Below are 13,717 nucleotides of genomic sequence, written 5' to 3'. Positions count from 1 at the left end.
GATTGAAAGGAAACCCAAGTTTTGGAATTTCCTGAAGATTAGTTACACCGTTTAATTACTGATATCCTTGGTCTCCCAGGAAAATAAGTTCGCAAAGGAGCTACTGAAACAGTTGGCACCCTGGGGTTGGATAGGGATTTAGGTGCCTCCTTTCCATGGTATAGAGGCTCTTCAAATGCAGGATTTCACGAAGTACTGTAAGGAAAATCTGGGAATGAGAGGACAGATGCAGGCAACAGGAAAAACAGAAGTATTTCATACTTTTTCATAATACAGTACGTAAAAATTTGTGGCGGCTAATGTTCTGTGGAGGTTCACATGAGAATCAGCCTTTCAGGTAAAGAATGCAGTACCACAGTGACGTGTGAGGCAGCATAATGGCACGTACTCACCATGGTTTACTTTAACTACTGGATGTCTGGGAGAAGAAAGAGGGGTTACCCGGGTTGTGTAGTGCTTAATAAAAAAATTAAAAAAACATTTGCAGTGCATTGTCGTTTTTAAAACTTTCAATTATTCAAATAGTTGTAATTTTAATGGAAACATAGGAGCGAACCTATGCGCAATTCAGCTAGTTTTTCTCCATCTGTTTTCCAGATCATCCAAATGTTTTAAATCTCCATCTATTAAATTCGGGCACGAAAGATGTACCAATAACTGTAAGTGTGTTTATTGTTATTTGGAGCAGTTCAGAAAGGACGTTATTGGTATACAATGGCATACATGACATTCGTGGTCTGCTGCTGTGGCCCCTTCACCACAGGGATAGGTTACCAAATGACCTATGGCCCCTTTACCACAGGGATAGGTTACCAAATGACCTACGCTTAAAGCCGTAATTCCCCCACCCTTTCATTATTTTTTCTTTAGGCCTGGTCACCAATAGAAAGCGACAATGTCAAGGTGACTATTTGGGAAGATGAGTGGATATTGCATATCGGCTTCTTTAAACAAGCAAAATATAAAATGAGTTTGAACTCTCGAAGTAATAAGGTGCACACTATATTGCAATAATAAAGTCACTGTGCTCCTTCCTATTGCATTAGCAAAACTTTGCTGACATTGGAAGAGACAACCTATAACCAGTCATGCTGAATTGGTCACTACTTTTTGATCGTCTGAGCCTTTTTGCATTCCATTAATACTGAATTGATTAGTGCCCTCTTTTCTTTCTTCCAAATTTCATTCTCCTGCTTTTATATACTATATTTTTATATACTTTTATAAGAATTATACTAATGTTAACATGTGACTTTAAGCTGGAACCCGATCAGCCAACCGTTATCATTGGTTCTCTTCCATTTGTACCCATAGTGTCACACTGCCACGTGATATGAGGACATGGTCACGGATGTCTGAATGATTCCATCAGTAGAATTGCTGTTACAAATTTGCCATTTGTATCTATAGAACCCATGTGTCTCCCGTTTTATTTGAAGATATACTTATGTTTACTGTTGCTAGATGAAGGCTTACGGGGTTATTCATTAAGCTGTGATCGTGCCGGTTTAGTGCGTATATCGCAGGGAAACTCCCATTGACGTCAAAAGGAGTTTGTGCGATCGTGCCCCGATTGGCACTAGCGCAGATTAATGAATCGCCCCCTTAGCAACCTGATTGAGGGAAACATTGAGCTGCTAATCTCTTCTGTCCATATATAGTCTCCTATTGGCATGTTGGCTTTCTTTAAGATGTCTATTGTTTTGTTCACGCTCAGTATTTTCTTTTCGTAGCTGCCAAACAAGTCCATTCAGAAGAATGTGTTTATGTAGTCTAGTATACAATGAAAGCTGTCATTAGTTCTTTCAACTATTCAGTGTAAACGCACACAAGCTCTGCATTGCACTGCCTAATCTACGGTGGGAGACCAATACTGCTACTGTATATGCACTTTCCATGTCTTTGCTGTGCTGGTTAACAACCTATTTTAGAAATGCTGTGATGGCTGACAGGAAGCTGTTTAACTCTATACTCATAGTTCTGATATACTGACCATGTGTGAGTACATGATGATATGAGCTCCACTTATCAGCTAGCAGACAACCATTGTTCCTTTGTCGAACAAAGGTAAAAGTAGAAGGTTCAAATTATTTTATTGGCTCTGGAGCATTGGATAGATTTTTATATTGGTTCTGCAAAGATTCTAAGCTGCAGTTCATCTTTACAGATATATTACACAGGACATTTCGATATTGGCAGATTCTTATAGAAAGAATACCAAAGCTGAGGAACAGTGAGGGAAAGATTTGAGGCAGCAGTGGAAATGTATGAGACTGAAAGAAGACATCCTTGAGAAACAGCATTAGCCATGCTGATGCATAACGAGAGATGAGGAGGACTGTGTATGTAGTAAAGGATTTAATGAAAAACCAGCAAAGGGATTTGAGGAGCACAGACAAATCTGAAACATAATGATCATTCATTTTAGCAGAGTTTGGAATAGATTGTTGAGTAGATCTGTGATATTCAGCACTGACTTGTTTTCGATTAAAATGTGTTCTTTTTTCAAGTTTCATTTTTTATAAAATCAGTCTGGTCATTATTCAAAGGGATCTGTTTTTCCATGATATTTTTTTTTTATTAGTCTTTAATGTCATCAAATATTCTATATAGTAATTCCCTACTGCAGAGAACTGAAAACTCATTACGAATAGCATTCAAGGAATCGGGTCTCCTTTCCTTCCTTCGGACTGCTTTATAAACCTGTATAAATAAAGGTTTCGTCTCTATTTTGTGTAAAACCTTAATTACAGCAGGATATTTAGCTTTTGTTAAGGGTTTATGTAATCTCTTCAAGAGCTAGAAGGGTCCACTCTATATTGTGCTTTGATCGCTTCCAGCACTGGTTAAGATATTATTAAACTTGTATGAAATCTATGGGTTAATAAGTATGTTAGTGTTGTTTTCAGAATGACCTTGAGCTAATGGGAGGGAGATATTAATAGCAATTCCTAAGTGTATTATCTTATGTAGGCCACAGCACGCCTTATTAAAGTTTGACATTTGGTAATTACATTTGTTTGGGAGCCCAGGGCAATGAACCACAGACAAAATCGTGAAAACTGGGGGAAAAAAATATTTTCGAGCTATCAAAATGTCGATGTTTTGTAGGATGTGGCTTTGGAATGTCATATGGCTCATGTAGTGTCTAATAGCAAGCATAGCGTTTCCAAGATAGTGGCAATTCTTAAACCTAAAAGTTATAAAGAAGTAGATTTTGTGGAACAATAGCTAGGGTAACTGTTGCAATTAGTCATTTCTTCATGTGGTATGTTGAGCTCAAATTTGTTTTTGGTTAGAATTGCATTTTTAAACCATGAAGCAACAAAAAACCTGTAGCAAGTTTTTGTATATCTTTATTTATATAGCGGCATCTATGTACAAAGCGCTTCAGAGCAGTAATACACGTGGCATAACAATATGACACATAATGAAAATGAGGAAAAGGAGACCCTGCCCCGAAGAACTTAAAATCTAATTTGTAAAACTAGTGATGGACTATAGTGGTAACTGAATCAGCACACACGGCAGCACGTGTAACATGGGCTTCACGTGTTTCCCCGTTTATGTTGACCCCTAAGCAACTTTCTTCCCGAACTACTGCGACAACATTTTGTCTTGTTATACAAGTCTGTGACAGACAAGCCCAAGAATTGTGCATGAATGTACAGTAAATACAATGCACTCTATATATGGAGGGGTGTCTTGAGGGGGCATTGTATTGGTAGTATAATTTATTTTGTTTTAGGCAGGTTTAAATGTCACAAAAGTCTTTTCTGAGTTTGAGTGCCTGTGTTTTTGCATTTTATGTGGTGAGCATATTTTCGTACAATTCTCCTAGTTATTTGCGATATAACGATGGTTACTATTGTTTCTAGAGTGTCCGATCAACGCCGCAGAACGAAGCAATAACCGTGCACTTCAAGCCAATCACATTGAAAGCTTCAGAGAGCAAATACACCAAAGTTGCAAGCATCAGTTTTGATGGTAAGGATCCATCCATTGACGATAGCGTTATGGGTGTGTTACAGTATGAGGTGTCCTTGTCAGACTGTAGCACTTCATCACTCACTGTCACCATTAAGAGGCCTTAATTGCTTAACTATGCCCATTAGAAACTTGATATCTATGGTTGTGATAACCTTACTGTATACTAAAAAAAAAAATACAAGTTTTTGGTGTGTATTTGACCTATGTTATTGATGAGATGAGAAGTTAACTGTTTGAATGATGCAAAATGTAGTTTACACCCCGAGCTACTAGTTTGTTTCGAGATGAGCACCATTGTGTAGAGACAATCATTTGGTCAATACTGATGAGGTGGCTCTGATGCGTGACCTGAACAATGCAAGCTTGTCTGTGATGGCCTCATCGATTATCAAATGAGGTTAATTTGAGAGCGTTTTACTATATCCCAGATTTATTTTAAAAGTGCCTCGAATGCACTTGATAAACGATCTTCAGGAATCTTACATTCTGATTGTACTTGACATCTGTTACTAATCCATTCATTCACGTCTCCACCCCACACACAGCCCCTCCAGATTTTAAAGCAGCAGTCCTGGGAATAATGCTCATTTTTTTTATTTTTTTATTTTACTGTATGGGCCCCAGAAACTCATTGGGGGTTCACCAATCATCTGCTCCCCCCTCCCCACTCTGGTGGATTGGCTGTCCACTGGGCCCAATTGGGGAAACAAAATGCTGTCCAGGCTCGCACCAGCAGCCAATAGGAAACCTGCCGTTTGCGATTTTCTATTGTTAACCCCGGAGCCATGTTTGATGTCTGCCTCCATATTTGTAGCTTGTGTCAAAACAGATGCACAAACCAGATAAATCTCTGGAACATGATGGGTGGAGGGGGGTTGAGGGAGGGGGGGGGTCCCGGATGTCAGGAGACCACCGATCAGCTGTGGGTTACCCCTCCCCTGCTGGTTCACGTGCAATTAAAAGAATGAAGAAAGAAAAAGAAACAGCAGCCTTGATTGCTACTTTACCTGCGTAACAAAATAAGATTTTTTTTAATGTTAGTCTATTAAAATGTCGAATAAAGCTTTTCCTATGTGTATTTAACATTATAAACAAATACTCTATTCAACATTTGCTTTTCTTTTTTTTTTTTAAGAATCATTTACATTTTATTCTCACCATAGGCTCACATTCAAAGTATTTCCCCTTGTATTTAATGTGCTGTGGTACTGTTCATAGAGCCTGCAATATATTGTTGTGTACATTTGTGAGAATCCCAGGAAGCATATCCTAAAGGACGGCATTGTGGGCATGGTAGTGATTTTGCTTTTCTGATCGCATGGCCGGTACAGTTACGCTCTGTCAATTGAACCAATTTGTGGGCGCAAAGGAACTGTCTATTATTTTATTCTCACAGCATCAAAGGCAAAGAAACCATCACAGTTTTCTGGGAAAATCACTGTCAAAGCAAAAGAAAAGAGTTATCCAAAACTTGAGATTCCGTATCAGGCAGAAGTATTGGAGGGGTAAGTACCCAGATCCATGCATGAACAAGCAAGCACAGCGCCTTCCTTCAGCCACGTTTGCTGCATTCTATGTGTAGAGACCATAAAATGCACCGTCAATAATGGGTGGGCCTTCGGCCAGATATTGGGATCTTGCTTACTTGCTGCTTCTGTTTTAGACATGAATACTTAGCGGTCATATTTTTAAAAAAATTGTAAAATGTACTAGACCGTATCGCTTCAATTGTTGCTTATAAGGCAAAGGGGAATTATTTACACAAATATTTAATGTGGCAGCTTTGCTCTTTACATTCAGACTACATTTTTTAAATACAATTTTAAGATGATATCCCAAAGATTTTAGTTTTTTTTCTTCTTCTCTGTAGTGTAGAAAACACCCGGCCTATGTCAACCATCCCACTTAATGTAGACTGAAAATATCATGTGTGCGGGCATGAGAATGAACACATGGGATCTAGTCATTAAACTGTGATACTGCTGATCACAGCTGTCACACGGGAACTCCTATTGACTTCAATGGGAGCTTTTGTGCAATAGTGAACCTATTCGAATTACAGTACCTCTGTTTAATGCATAGGTCCCTTAGGGTCATATTTTGTATTTCTGGTCCCGTTGCAGGGTTCTTCTATAGGCAGTGGGAAGCTATGGAACCAACCCAGAGACATCTGCTTTTTCCCTGTTGGACTCCTCTGGCCGGGTCTTGACTCTTCATGTGACATTAGGTTATAATTTAGATAGACTAATGCCCACAGGTCATATAGAAACACTTGCTTGAAAAACCAGTGACACCTCATTTGAGCTAAACTCCTGAAGACCAGGAAGAGGGAGTCTTTTATTACTTCAGAAGAAGGTAATTTATCTCAAGCAGTTGCATATCTCCTGGATTTATTAAGAACAGAATATTTTGAACAAGGAGCAAACTAATTCAAACAAACAGGAATTGGCATCCTGATTTGACTATGGGTGAAAAAATAAAAATCCAGCCTTAAAAACATGTAGAGAAACAAGTGCGTTTTGAATATTAATGTCATAAAAGGTGGGTAGTGCCTCCCAACGCGTTCTGTGAGTAGATGATGTCATCCTTTGTCTTCTAAGACCATTCTTCGGTGACACCTGAAGATGGTGTTTTGCCACTTGTCTTGTTTTCCTCTGGTACAGTACTATCTTTTCTGCTGTTGTTTTACCTCTACATTTCCCCATAACTATTCTGTTTTTATTTTCACCACCTGTGTAAAACTATTGATTTAAAGAGTTACCACGTCTAGTACAAGTTCCAACACGGTTGTTGGTCCTTGTTAAATGGCAAAAGGAAAGTAATCTCTCTATGATCCAGGTTCTTTTTGCACTTGATGTGTTTATAAGATTTGATTTTTCTTGTTTGGATTATATTTCACCTCACAAGCAGCCATATAAACTGTAATTGATGTGTTGGCCAAGCCTATAACACAGGATGCTTAGATTAAATGTAGTTTTGTAGATTAAAGATGGATTGTACTTGGCTGTACTGTGCTACAGCAGAAATGTGTTTCACAATAGGCTCTTCACACTGTAGCTTCCTCTCTAATCAAGATATGATCAACAAAATAGTCTCTAATGAAAATGTGTCACTTAGTGTGTGGTAGCAAACATGAGCCTCAATGCATTGAATAATAGTAAATATCTTTTGTCCAGTTGTAAAATATTGGAGACTCTAATTTGCCCTTTTAAGGACGCAAAAAAAGTTATATTGATTAATACCTTTACTAAACAACTTAAGCAAGGAAATCCAAATAATGTGCATCTGTACTATGTGAAGTGGGCCGGTGATTACATTGTGGTGACTTGTTTTCCATCCAACTTCTTGTGTGTTTGTAACCTTTTCTCTGGAAACAGATATTTGGGATTTGATCACGCAGCCACATTATTTCACATCAGGGATAGTCCGGCCGACCCATTGGAAAGAGCAATATACCTGACAAACACCTTTAACTTTGCTGTCCTCATGCATGATGTTTTGTTATCTTCAGATGCGAAAGCAATGTTTAAAGTAAGTCTATCTGTAATAAAGAAAATCTATTGGTCTATTCTGCAAAAAATTATTATGGAATGTATTTCAGTGCCTTTGAGTTATAATTTTCTGCTCCATTTTGTTCTAAACATAGATCCAGAATTTCAGCTCGCATATATTAATTCTACCTGGTGAATCAAGATATATATTCTCGCTACTCTTCACGCCTTCCACTTCTTCTATTCATATAGACAGCAATATATTACTTATCACCAACGCATCCAAGTTCCATCTTCCTGTGCGAGCGTACACAGGCTTTCTTGATGTAAGTATTTTATGCTTCATTGGACTGCATAATTCTCAGTTATGTAGATCGGATTCACGTATCGGCAATTCAGACGTCAAGTTCTACTTTGTATTAGATGATACACCGTTCCCCTTTTTCACCCACATAAGTAAAGTTTGCACTGTGGAAAAAAATATATTGTGTTGATGTATTTAGTATTGTCTAGATTGGGAGTAAAAGAGCCCAAAATTGTAACGCCATTGAAAATACCAGAGCAGAGCGCTCTTATCGGCTAATCAACACATTAAAGTGTAAACGTCCCAGTCCCACTTGGCAAAAACAAAATGGACTGCAGGCATTTGTTTAATGTGTTATGCATTTGGGATTAGTAGCTTTCATGAAAATATTGTACGAGTATACTTTTTAAAAAAAAAAATTTTAAACACTTTGTTTCGTTTACATTTCCATATATAACATACACTTCTACACTCTGGTTGGGAGCTGTGCATAATTGCAAGAGATAAAGGGTTCTGGTTTTTTCCGTAGTGTAAAACAAAACAGTTTGACAAAATAGGAATTCAAATATTTACACTCCGTGTTTGCAGCACGGGACTTTTCCGGGGAGGTTGACCGAAATATGAACTACTGCTCTACAGTGTCTCTTGGTTACAATACAGGGAATATGAAAACATTAGAAATATTCATCTATAATAATCTATTAACCCTTGTCTCTGCCAGAGGGGCCTGCAAATACATTGCAGACTCCTGTCATCAACCGTGTTTACTGCATGGATCACCTCTGTGGCATGAACTCCTCCTTTTGAATCCACATTTTGTCATTTCTGATTTTGTGAATCAGTGAGGGTATTCTGCAATCCACTAAACATAATGCAAAGAGGGAAATCGCTTTTATAATGTGTTTAATTATGTTTCTGGCCCATATTCTAATTAGAGGTCAGAAGAATGAAAAAAAAAAAAAAAATCCCTGCGAGGAATTATGTACACGTATTGCAAAAAAGTGCAATAAAATGAACGGTTACACAACACTAGAAATGTACCATGTAAATGCTAGCCCATTATGGGTTCAAATGATTCCCCATTAAGTCCCTGCAGCCTATACTGTACTTAATTATTGTATCCCGCTGTCACAAAAACTCAATAACAGCTGTCATCTTTACATTTGATTTCTTTGCAGTACTTTGTTTTACCCCCTAAACCAGGGGAGCGGTTTATAGATTTTGGCATCCTAAGTGCTGCAGAATCTAGCAGTCTCCTCATTGCAATTATAAATAGCAACCCCATAGAGGTGAGTAGCCGCGCCTTGATATTGTGTATTCATGCATATTTTGTACTTATACTCTATTATGCTTGGCCTGTACTGTACATTTAGGATGACGTTTGCCATAATCAGTACAGTATGTTCACAAAGCACAAGAGCAGTTTAGCTGTCTTTGTCATGGTGCTGCCTAGATAAAAGTCCTGTGGAAGTGATGTCCTCAGACAGATTGCTGAGCGTAGTCTGGTCTGCTCGTGTCGGGCTTGCAGATGAAATGAAATACTGGTGCAAATTACAGTGTGTTTTACCAATAGGCAAAGCATTTAACTGACTTTACCCTGCGGTATTTATCCGATCGCAGATTCATGGCAACGTTAGTTGCTAGTAGCTGCAAGACTGTACCTTTATTGCAAGACTTGTTCTCAATATGTTCTCCTCTTGAGTTGGTGAGCGCTAAAGAATATCATTCTCATTTTTTGATAGTTGGCTAAAGTAGTTATGGGAGAGTAACTACAGGCAGTTTTTTTTAAATTTTTTTATTTCAAGACTGAAAAATATAAAAGGTTTTGCATCTGGATATTTGCTGCTAAGAAGCAGTAGCCCTTCAAATACGGTATTGTGTTATAAACCAAGGTCTGCTTTAGAAGTTATTAGGTAGGAATGTGTACACGTGTATACCATATCTGAATGTTTATGCATTGCTCATTTTCTTTAGCTGATCATCAAAAGCTGGCACATTATTGGAGACGGTCTTGCCATAGAGCTGCTAACTACAGAGAAGGGCAACAGAAGCACCATCATTGCAAGCCTTCCAGAGATAGAAAATGCCACTGCATCTGACCGTACCTCAGTAAGCGCCTGTCTCCGTTTCTGCTGCTACTACTGCTCATTTCTGCCTTTATTGTTAGAAAGAGGACAATAAAACCCTGCGTTATGGAGAAGTCTTTAGTGCTCCTCCATATGCGTCAGACTCTTGAGGTTAAATAAGACTGTCATGGAGCCTCATACAATGTATAATATGCGGTTTCGTATACTGTATTTTCTTTTGCAATAGTGTCATTTTAATAAAGTTGTTTGTTTTTTGTACAAGTATATGTCATGGCGCGGCTTCTAAGTCTCTGTGCGCGCGCACTTTTGCTTTGCACTATAGCCACCACCCTATCCCATAGGATATTGTATTTTGGGTTTTTATTAGTTTTTGTTTTTACTGAGCTTGTTTGCATTTGGTGGTTAATGGATACTGGGCTTGTTTTTTTCATTTTTTTTTTTAATTTTCAGGTTATATTAACTTCAGGCTATTATGCGGTGTTTCGAGTCGCATTAACAGCGAAAGATCTTGAAGGATCCTATGACGGAGGCATACAAATTAGAACAGATTACGAGGTACTGTGTGTGCATGATGAGGGTGTTACAATTGCAATAGAATTGTGTGCTGATACTGATGCGTTTGGGGGGAAAACAATACTGCACAAGCTACAGTATTTATGGGTTACTAAGCATAACTACATTAAATATGATTGAAGTTTTTTGTTTCCCACCCCTCTTGTTACAATATTCACATATTTTGTTGCCATGATCTGGTGTAACCAGAAGGGTGTTTCTCCTCACGCGTTCATATTTCTGCATTCTTGAGAAGTACAGTAGTGATTGATTTGTTGTAAGCCTGCTGTTTACTTGCACACCTCTCACCTCCCTCCAGCTTCCCTGTTATCTAAAAATAGAGCAGTACGTTTAAGGAAACACTTGCAGCAGTGCTGTTTGCTAAGGTTTTGAACTTGACTCACTGTTCAGATAAACCGTGGTATGTACCTGAATCGGGATAGGATGATCCATTCTCACTTGCTTTTGAACATATTATCCCATTTAGAAGAAATTCATATTTTGTCTAGTGGCACAATTAGCTGCTGTAAAATTAAAGGGACATTTCCTCTTGCCCGTTTTTGTTATAGCTGCCTATTTCAAATGAGGAAGTTGTGTGGCTTCCTAAATGTTTTCTAATACAACACAACTCCATTATTAAAAGATTTTGAGTGACATGTTGCTTAAGATTTCAATTTCATGATGCATGAATGTATAATGTTTTTGTACAAACTAGACACTGCCTTAATTTGGTATCTTTAAGCAATTACATTAAAAAGGGAATCTCCCCTAAGTGACTCGTTACTTTTATTATTACAAATTTTGTTAGAGCCCCATCCTCCCTCTTAGGTTCAGTTAAGCCTTCTTCAGCAAAATGTCAGCTTACTTTTTGGGAGCAGTCTGACATTTCTGGCGCGTATCCTGTTTTTTGTATCTGCTCTTCCATGCTTTTGGTTGCCTCTTTGGCTATTTTGGATGATGATTTGATTTAATCCCCTGTGTTGCTGCCAGAGGATCCAGCAACGCATTGAGGACAAAGCTTTTTGGGACGTTTGTCTTGGGGATATTGTTGTGATTCATAGAATTGCTAAAGCACAGCATAAGCCATTTAAAAAAGAAAAATATCGTTTTTAGTGTTTTGTCCTGTATGTCTTATTAAGCACACAGAGGGCATAGCTATTGATGGAGTTAAAAGTAGAAAAGGCACCCATTTAAACGATTTAATTAAAAAAAATTCCCTCGCCACTTTTTTTTTATTTTTATTTTTTTGCTCCGGGAATCCCCATTTACCAAATTGTTTAGTTGTGTGCTCCTTCCTGGACATTTAATAATCGTGACAGTAGTCACCCAATGAAAAGCTGTAACGGCTCCCCTCCTCCCATTGACCTTGCAGATTTCTATTGCCCACAATATTTTGGGCGGGTGGTCCGCAGGAGCTACAAATAGCACAGTTCAGCTCTGGTGGGGGCGCCTGTGTTTCCTGCACCAAAAAATCATAGATTGTAAGCTCATCTGGGCATGGACCGCCTGTGAAAATCCTACAGTATGTGCTGCTCACAGCACACTGTACTGTAATTGTGACGCGCATTGAGTCCCATTGGGAAAAGGCGCTATATGAAATAGTTGTTATATAATTCTTTTTTTTAAACGGTAGGGAGATTTCTTTTAATGCTCTTCTCCCGCACTTATCGTTGTAGATATTAACAATTCCTGTGAAGGCAGTCGTTGCTGTTGGCTCTTTGACTTGCTCCCCAAAACATATAACTCTTCCAGTTTCCTTTCCGGTAAGAGATCTATTTTGTTTCTATTAACATAGTGCTTTAAAGCTTGTACTGCCCGATGAAGAGCTATTGTACATTGATACGCTGCTCAGCAGTGTGCTTTTGAAAGTCATTTTGCATTTTGAAAGTCATTTGGTCAGCAGTCCTAAGATTATTACGTTGCAAGTGAAAATTAGTTAATAGTAATACATTTGTACGTGAATAACAACATATAGATTTTCAATCGCCAGTTCTTTATAAACATGTTGCGAACATACTGTTTGATACATTTTATTTTACTTGTTTTTGCACTGAAAAGGTTTATTAAGTCCCAGAATATGTATGTTTTTTAGGTAGTAAAAGAAAAAATATATAAATGCATAATTTGTGTGTTACTGTAGTGTTGATATAAATGGGAAAGCAGGCATACTTGAACTAAGGTTTCATAATTAGATTATTTTTATTTATAGGATTCAAACGAGAGGAGGGATAGTCCAGATGTGAGCTGCAGGTTTCTCTGCGGCCTCCCCAGGTGCCCAGGATACATACTGCTTTTAGTTGTCACTTCCTGGACTTTCAAAGATGGCATTGACGTCATCTGTTGCAGTTTCCTATTGGCCCACAGGATTTGGCGGCCTTTTTGATTTCCTAAATCATGGCTAAAATATCGGCAACTAAAACACTAAGTGCCTCGGGAAAATGGGGACCCACGCAGCTAAAAAAAAAAGCGAAGTTCACCCTCCCCACCTTGTTTGAATTATGTGGTGGGGAGAGGGAACAATAGTAATAACAAAAAAAAAATTGTAAGTTAAAGATTAGTGCTTGAACTGTGCACTCTGTTCTCTTTGAACTGAAAAAACTAGCTCAGATACAAATTCAGCCTTTTGTACCTTGACGGTATGTATATTGTTTTAGTACTGTTACTCGCTAGACAGCATTGTGACGTGTCAAAAGTAGCCGAAAACCACCAAAAAGTATGTAATATGGATTATTAACAGTGGTGTTTTTTTTTGTTTTTGCTCCAGGGGAAAATGGTTCATCAGAGTTTAAATATTCTGAGTTCCTTCTCACAGAAGGTGAAAATACAGCATATACGCTCCTTATCGGAGGACTTGAGGTTTTTTTATAAGCGGTTAAGGAGCAATAAAGAAGAATTGGAGCCTGGGAAAAAATCTAAGGTATTATGGCTATTTCTAAAAGAAATCAATGAAGTTCTATGTAAACATCCATACAGAAAGTGACCCGCTTGGTTTTACTTGTCTCCAAGTTTCACTACATAGCAACATCCATTAAAAATGGCAACTACATTAGGGGGCTGTACAATCTAGAACATTGTTCAGTTATTTCTGCGCATATTGGAGAAGAATGTGTGTGTGTGTGTCTCTCTCTCTCTCTGTGTGTGTGTGTGTGTCTCTCTCTGTGTGTGTGTGTGTCTCTCTCTGTGTGTGTTTCTCTGTGTGTGTGTGTGTCTCTCTCTGTGTTTGTGTGTCTCTCTCTGTGTTTGTGTGTCTCTCTGTGTGTGTGTGTGTGTGTGTGTGTGTGTGTGTGTGTGTG

At 38.3% G+C, this 13,717-nt stretch overlaps 1 protein-coding gene across 2 annotated transcripts in view; it reads left to right on the top strand.

The window, feature by feature from the left end:
• The window catches only part of TMEM131 (transmembrane protein 131), a 185,572-nt gene that overhangs the window by 106,065 nt on the left and 65,790 nt on the right, over positions 1 to 13,717 (top strand). For both annotated transcript variants that reach the window (XM_075590544.1, XM_075590546.1), the window contains exons 11-20: positions 598 to 659; positions 3,879 to 3,987; positions 5,387 to 5,495; positions 7,368 to 7,521; positions 7,637 to 7,807; positions 8,964 to 9,074; positions 9,760 to 9,894; positions 10,323 to 10,427; positions 12,101 to 12,187; positions 13,189 to 13,341. In XM_075590544.1, the coding sequence (XP_075446659.1) occupies positions 598 to 659; positions 3,879 to 3,987; positions 5,387 to 5,495; positions 7,368 to 7,521; positions 7,637 to 7,807; positions 8,964 to 9,074; positions 9,760 to 9,894; positions 10,323 to 10,427; positions 12,101 to 12,187; positions 13,189 to 13,341 (1,196 nt within the window). The remainder of the gene's footprint in view (positions 1 to 597; positions 660 to 3,878; positions 3,988 to 5,386; positions 5,496 to 7,367; positions 7,522 to 7,636; positions 7,808 to 8,963; positions 9,075 to 9,759; positions 9,895 to 10,322; positions 10,428 to 12,100; positions 12,188 to 13,188; positions 13,342 to 13,717) is intronic.

This window comes from Ascaphus truei, chromosome 3 (genome assembly GCF_040206685.1).
Source record: "Ascaphus truei isolate aAscTru1 chromosome 3, aAscTru1.hap1, whole genome shotgun sequence".
Taxonomy (NCBI): Eukaryota; Metazoa; Chordata; class Amphibia; order Anura; family Ascaphidae; genus Ascaphus; species Ascaphus truei.
This window is presented reverse-complemented; position numbering and strand designations above follow the sequence as displayed.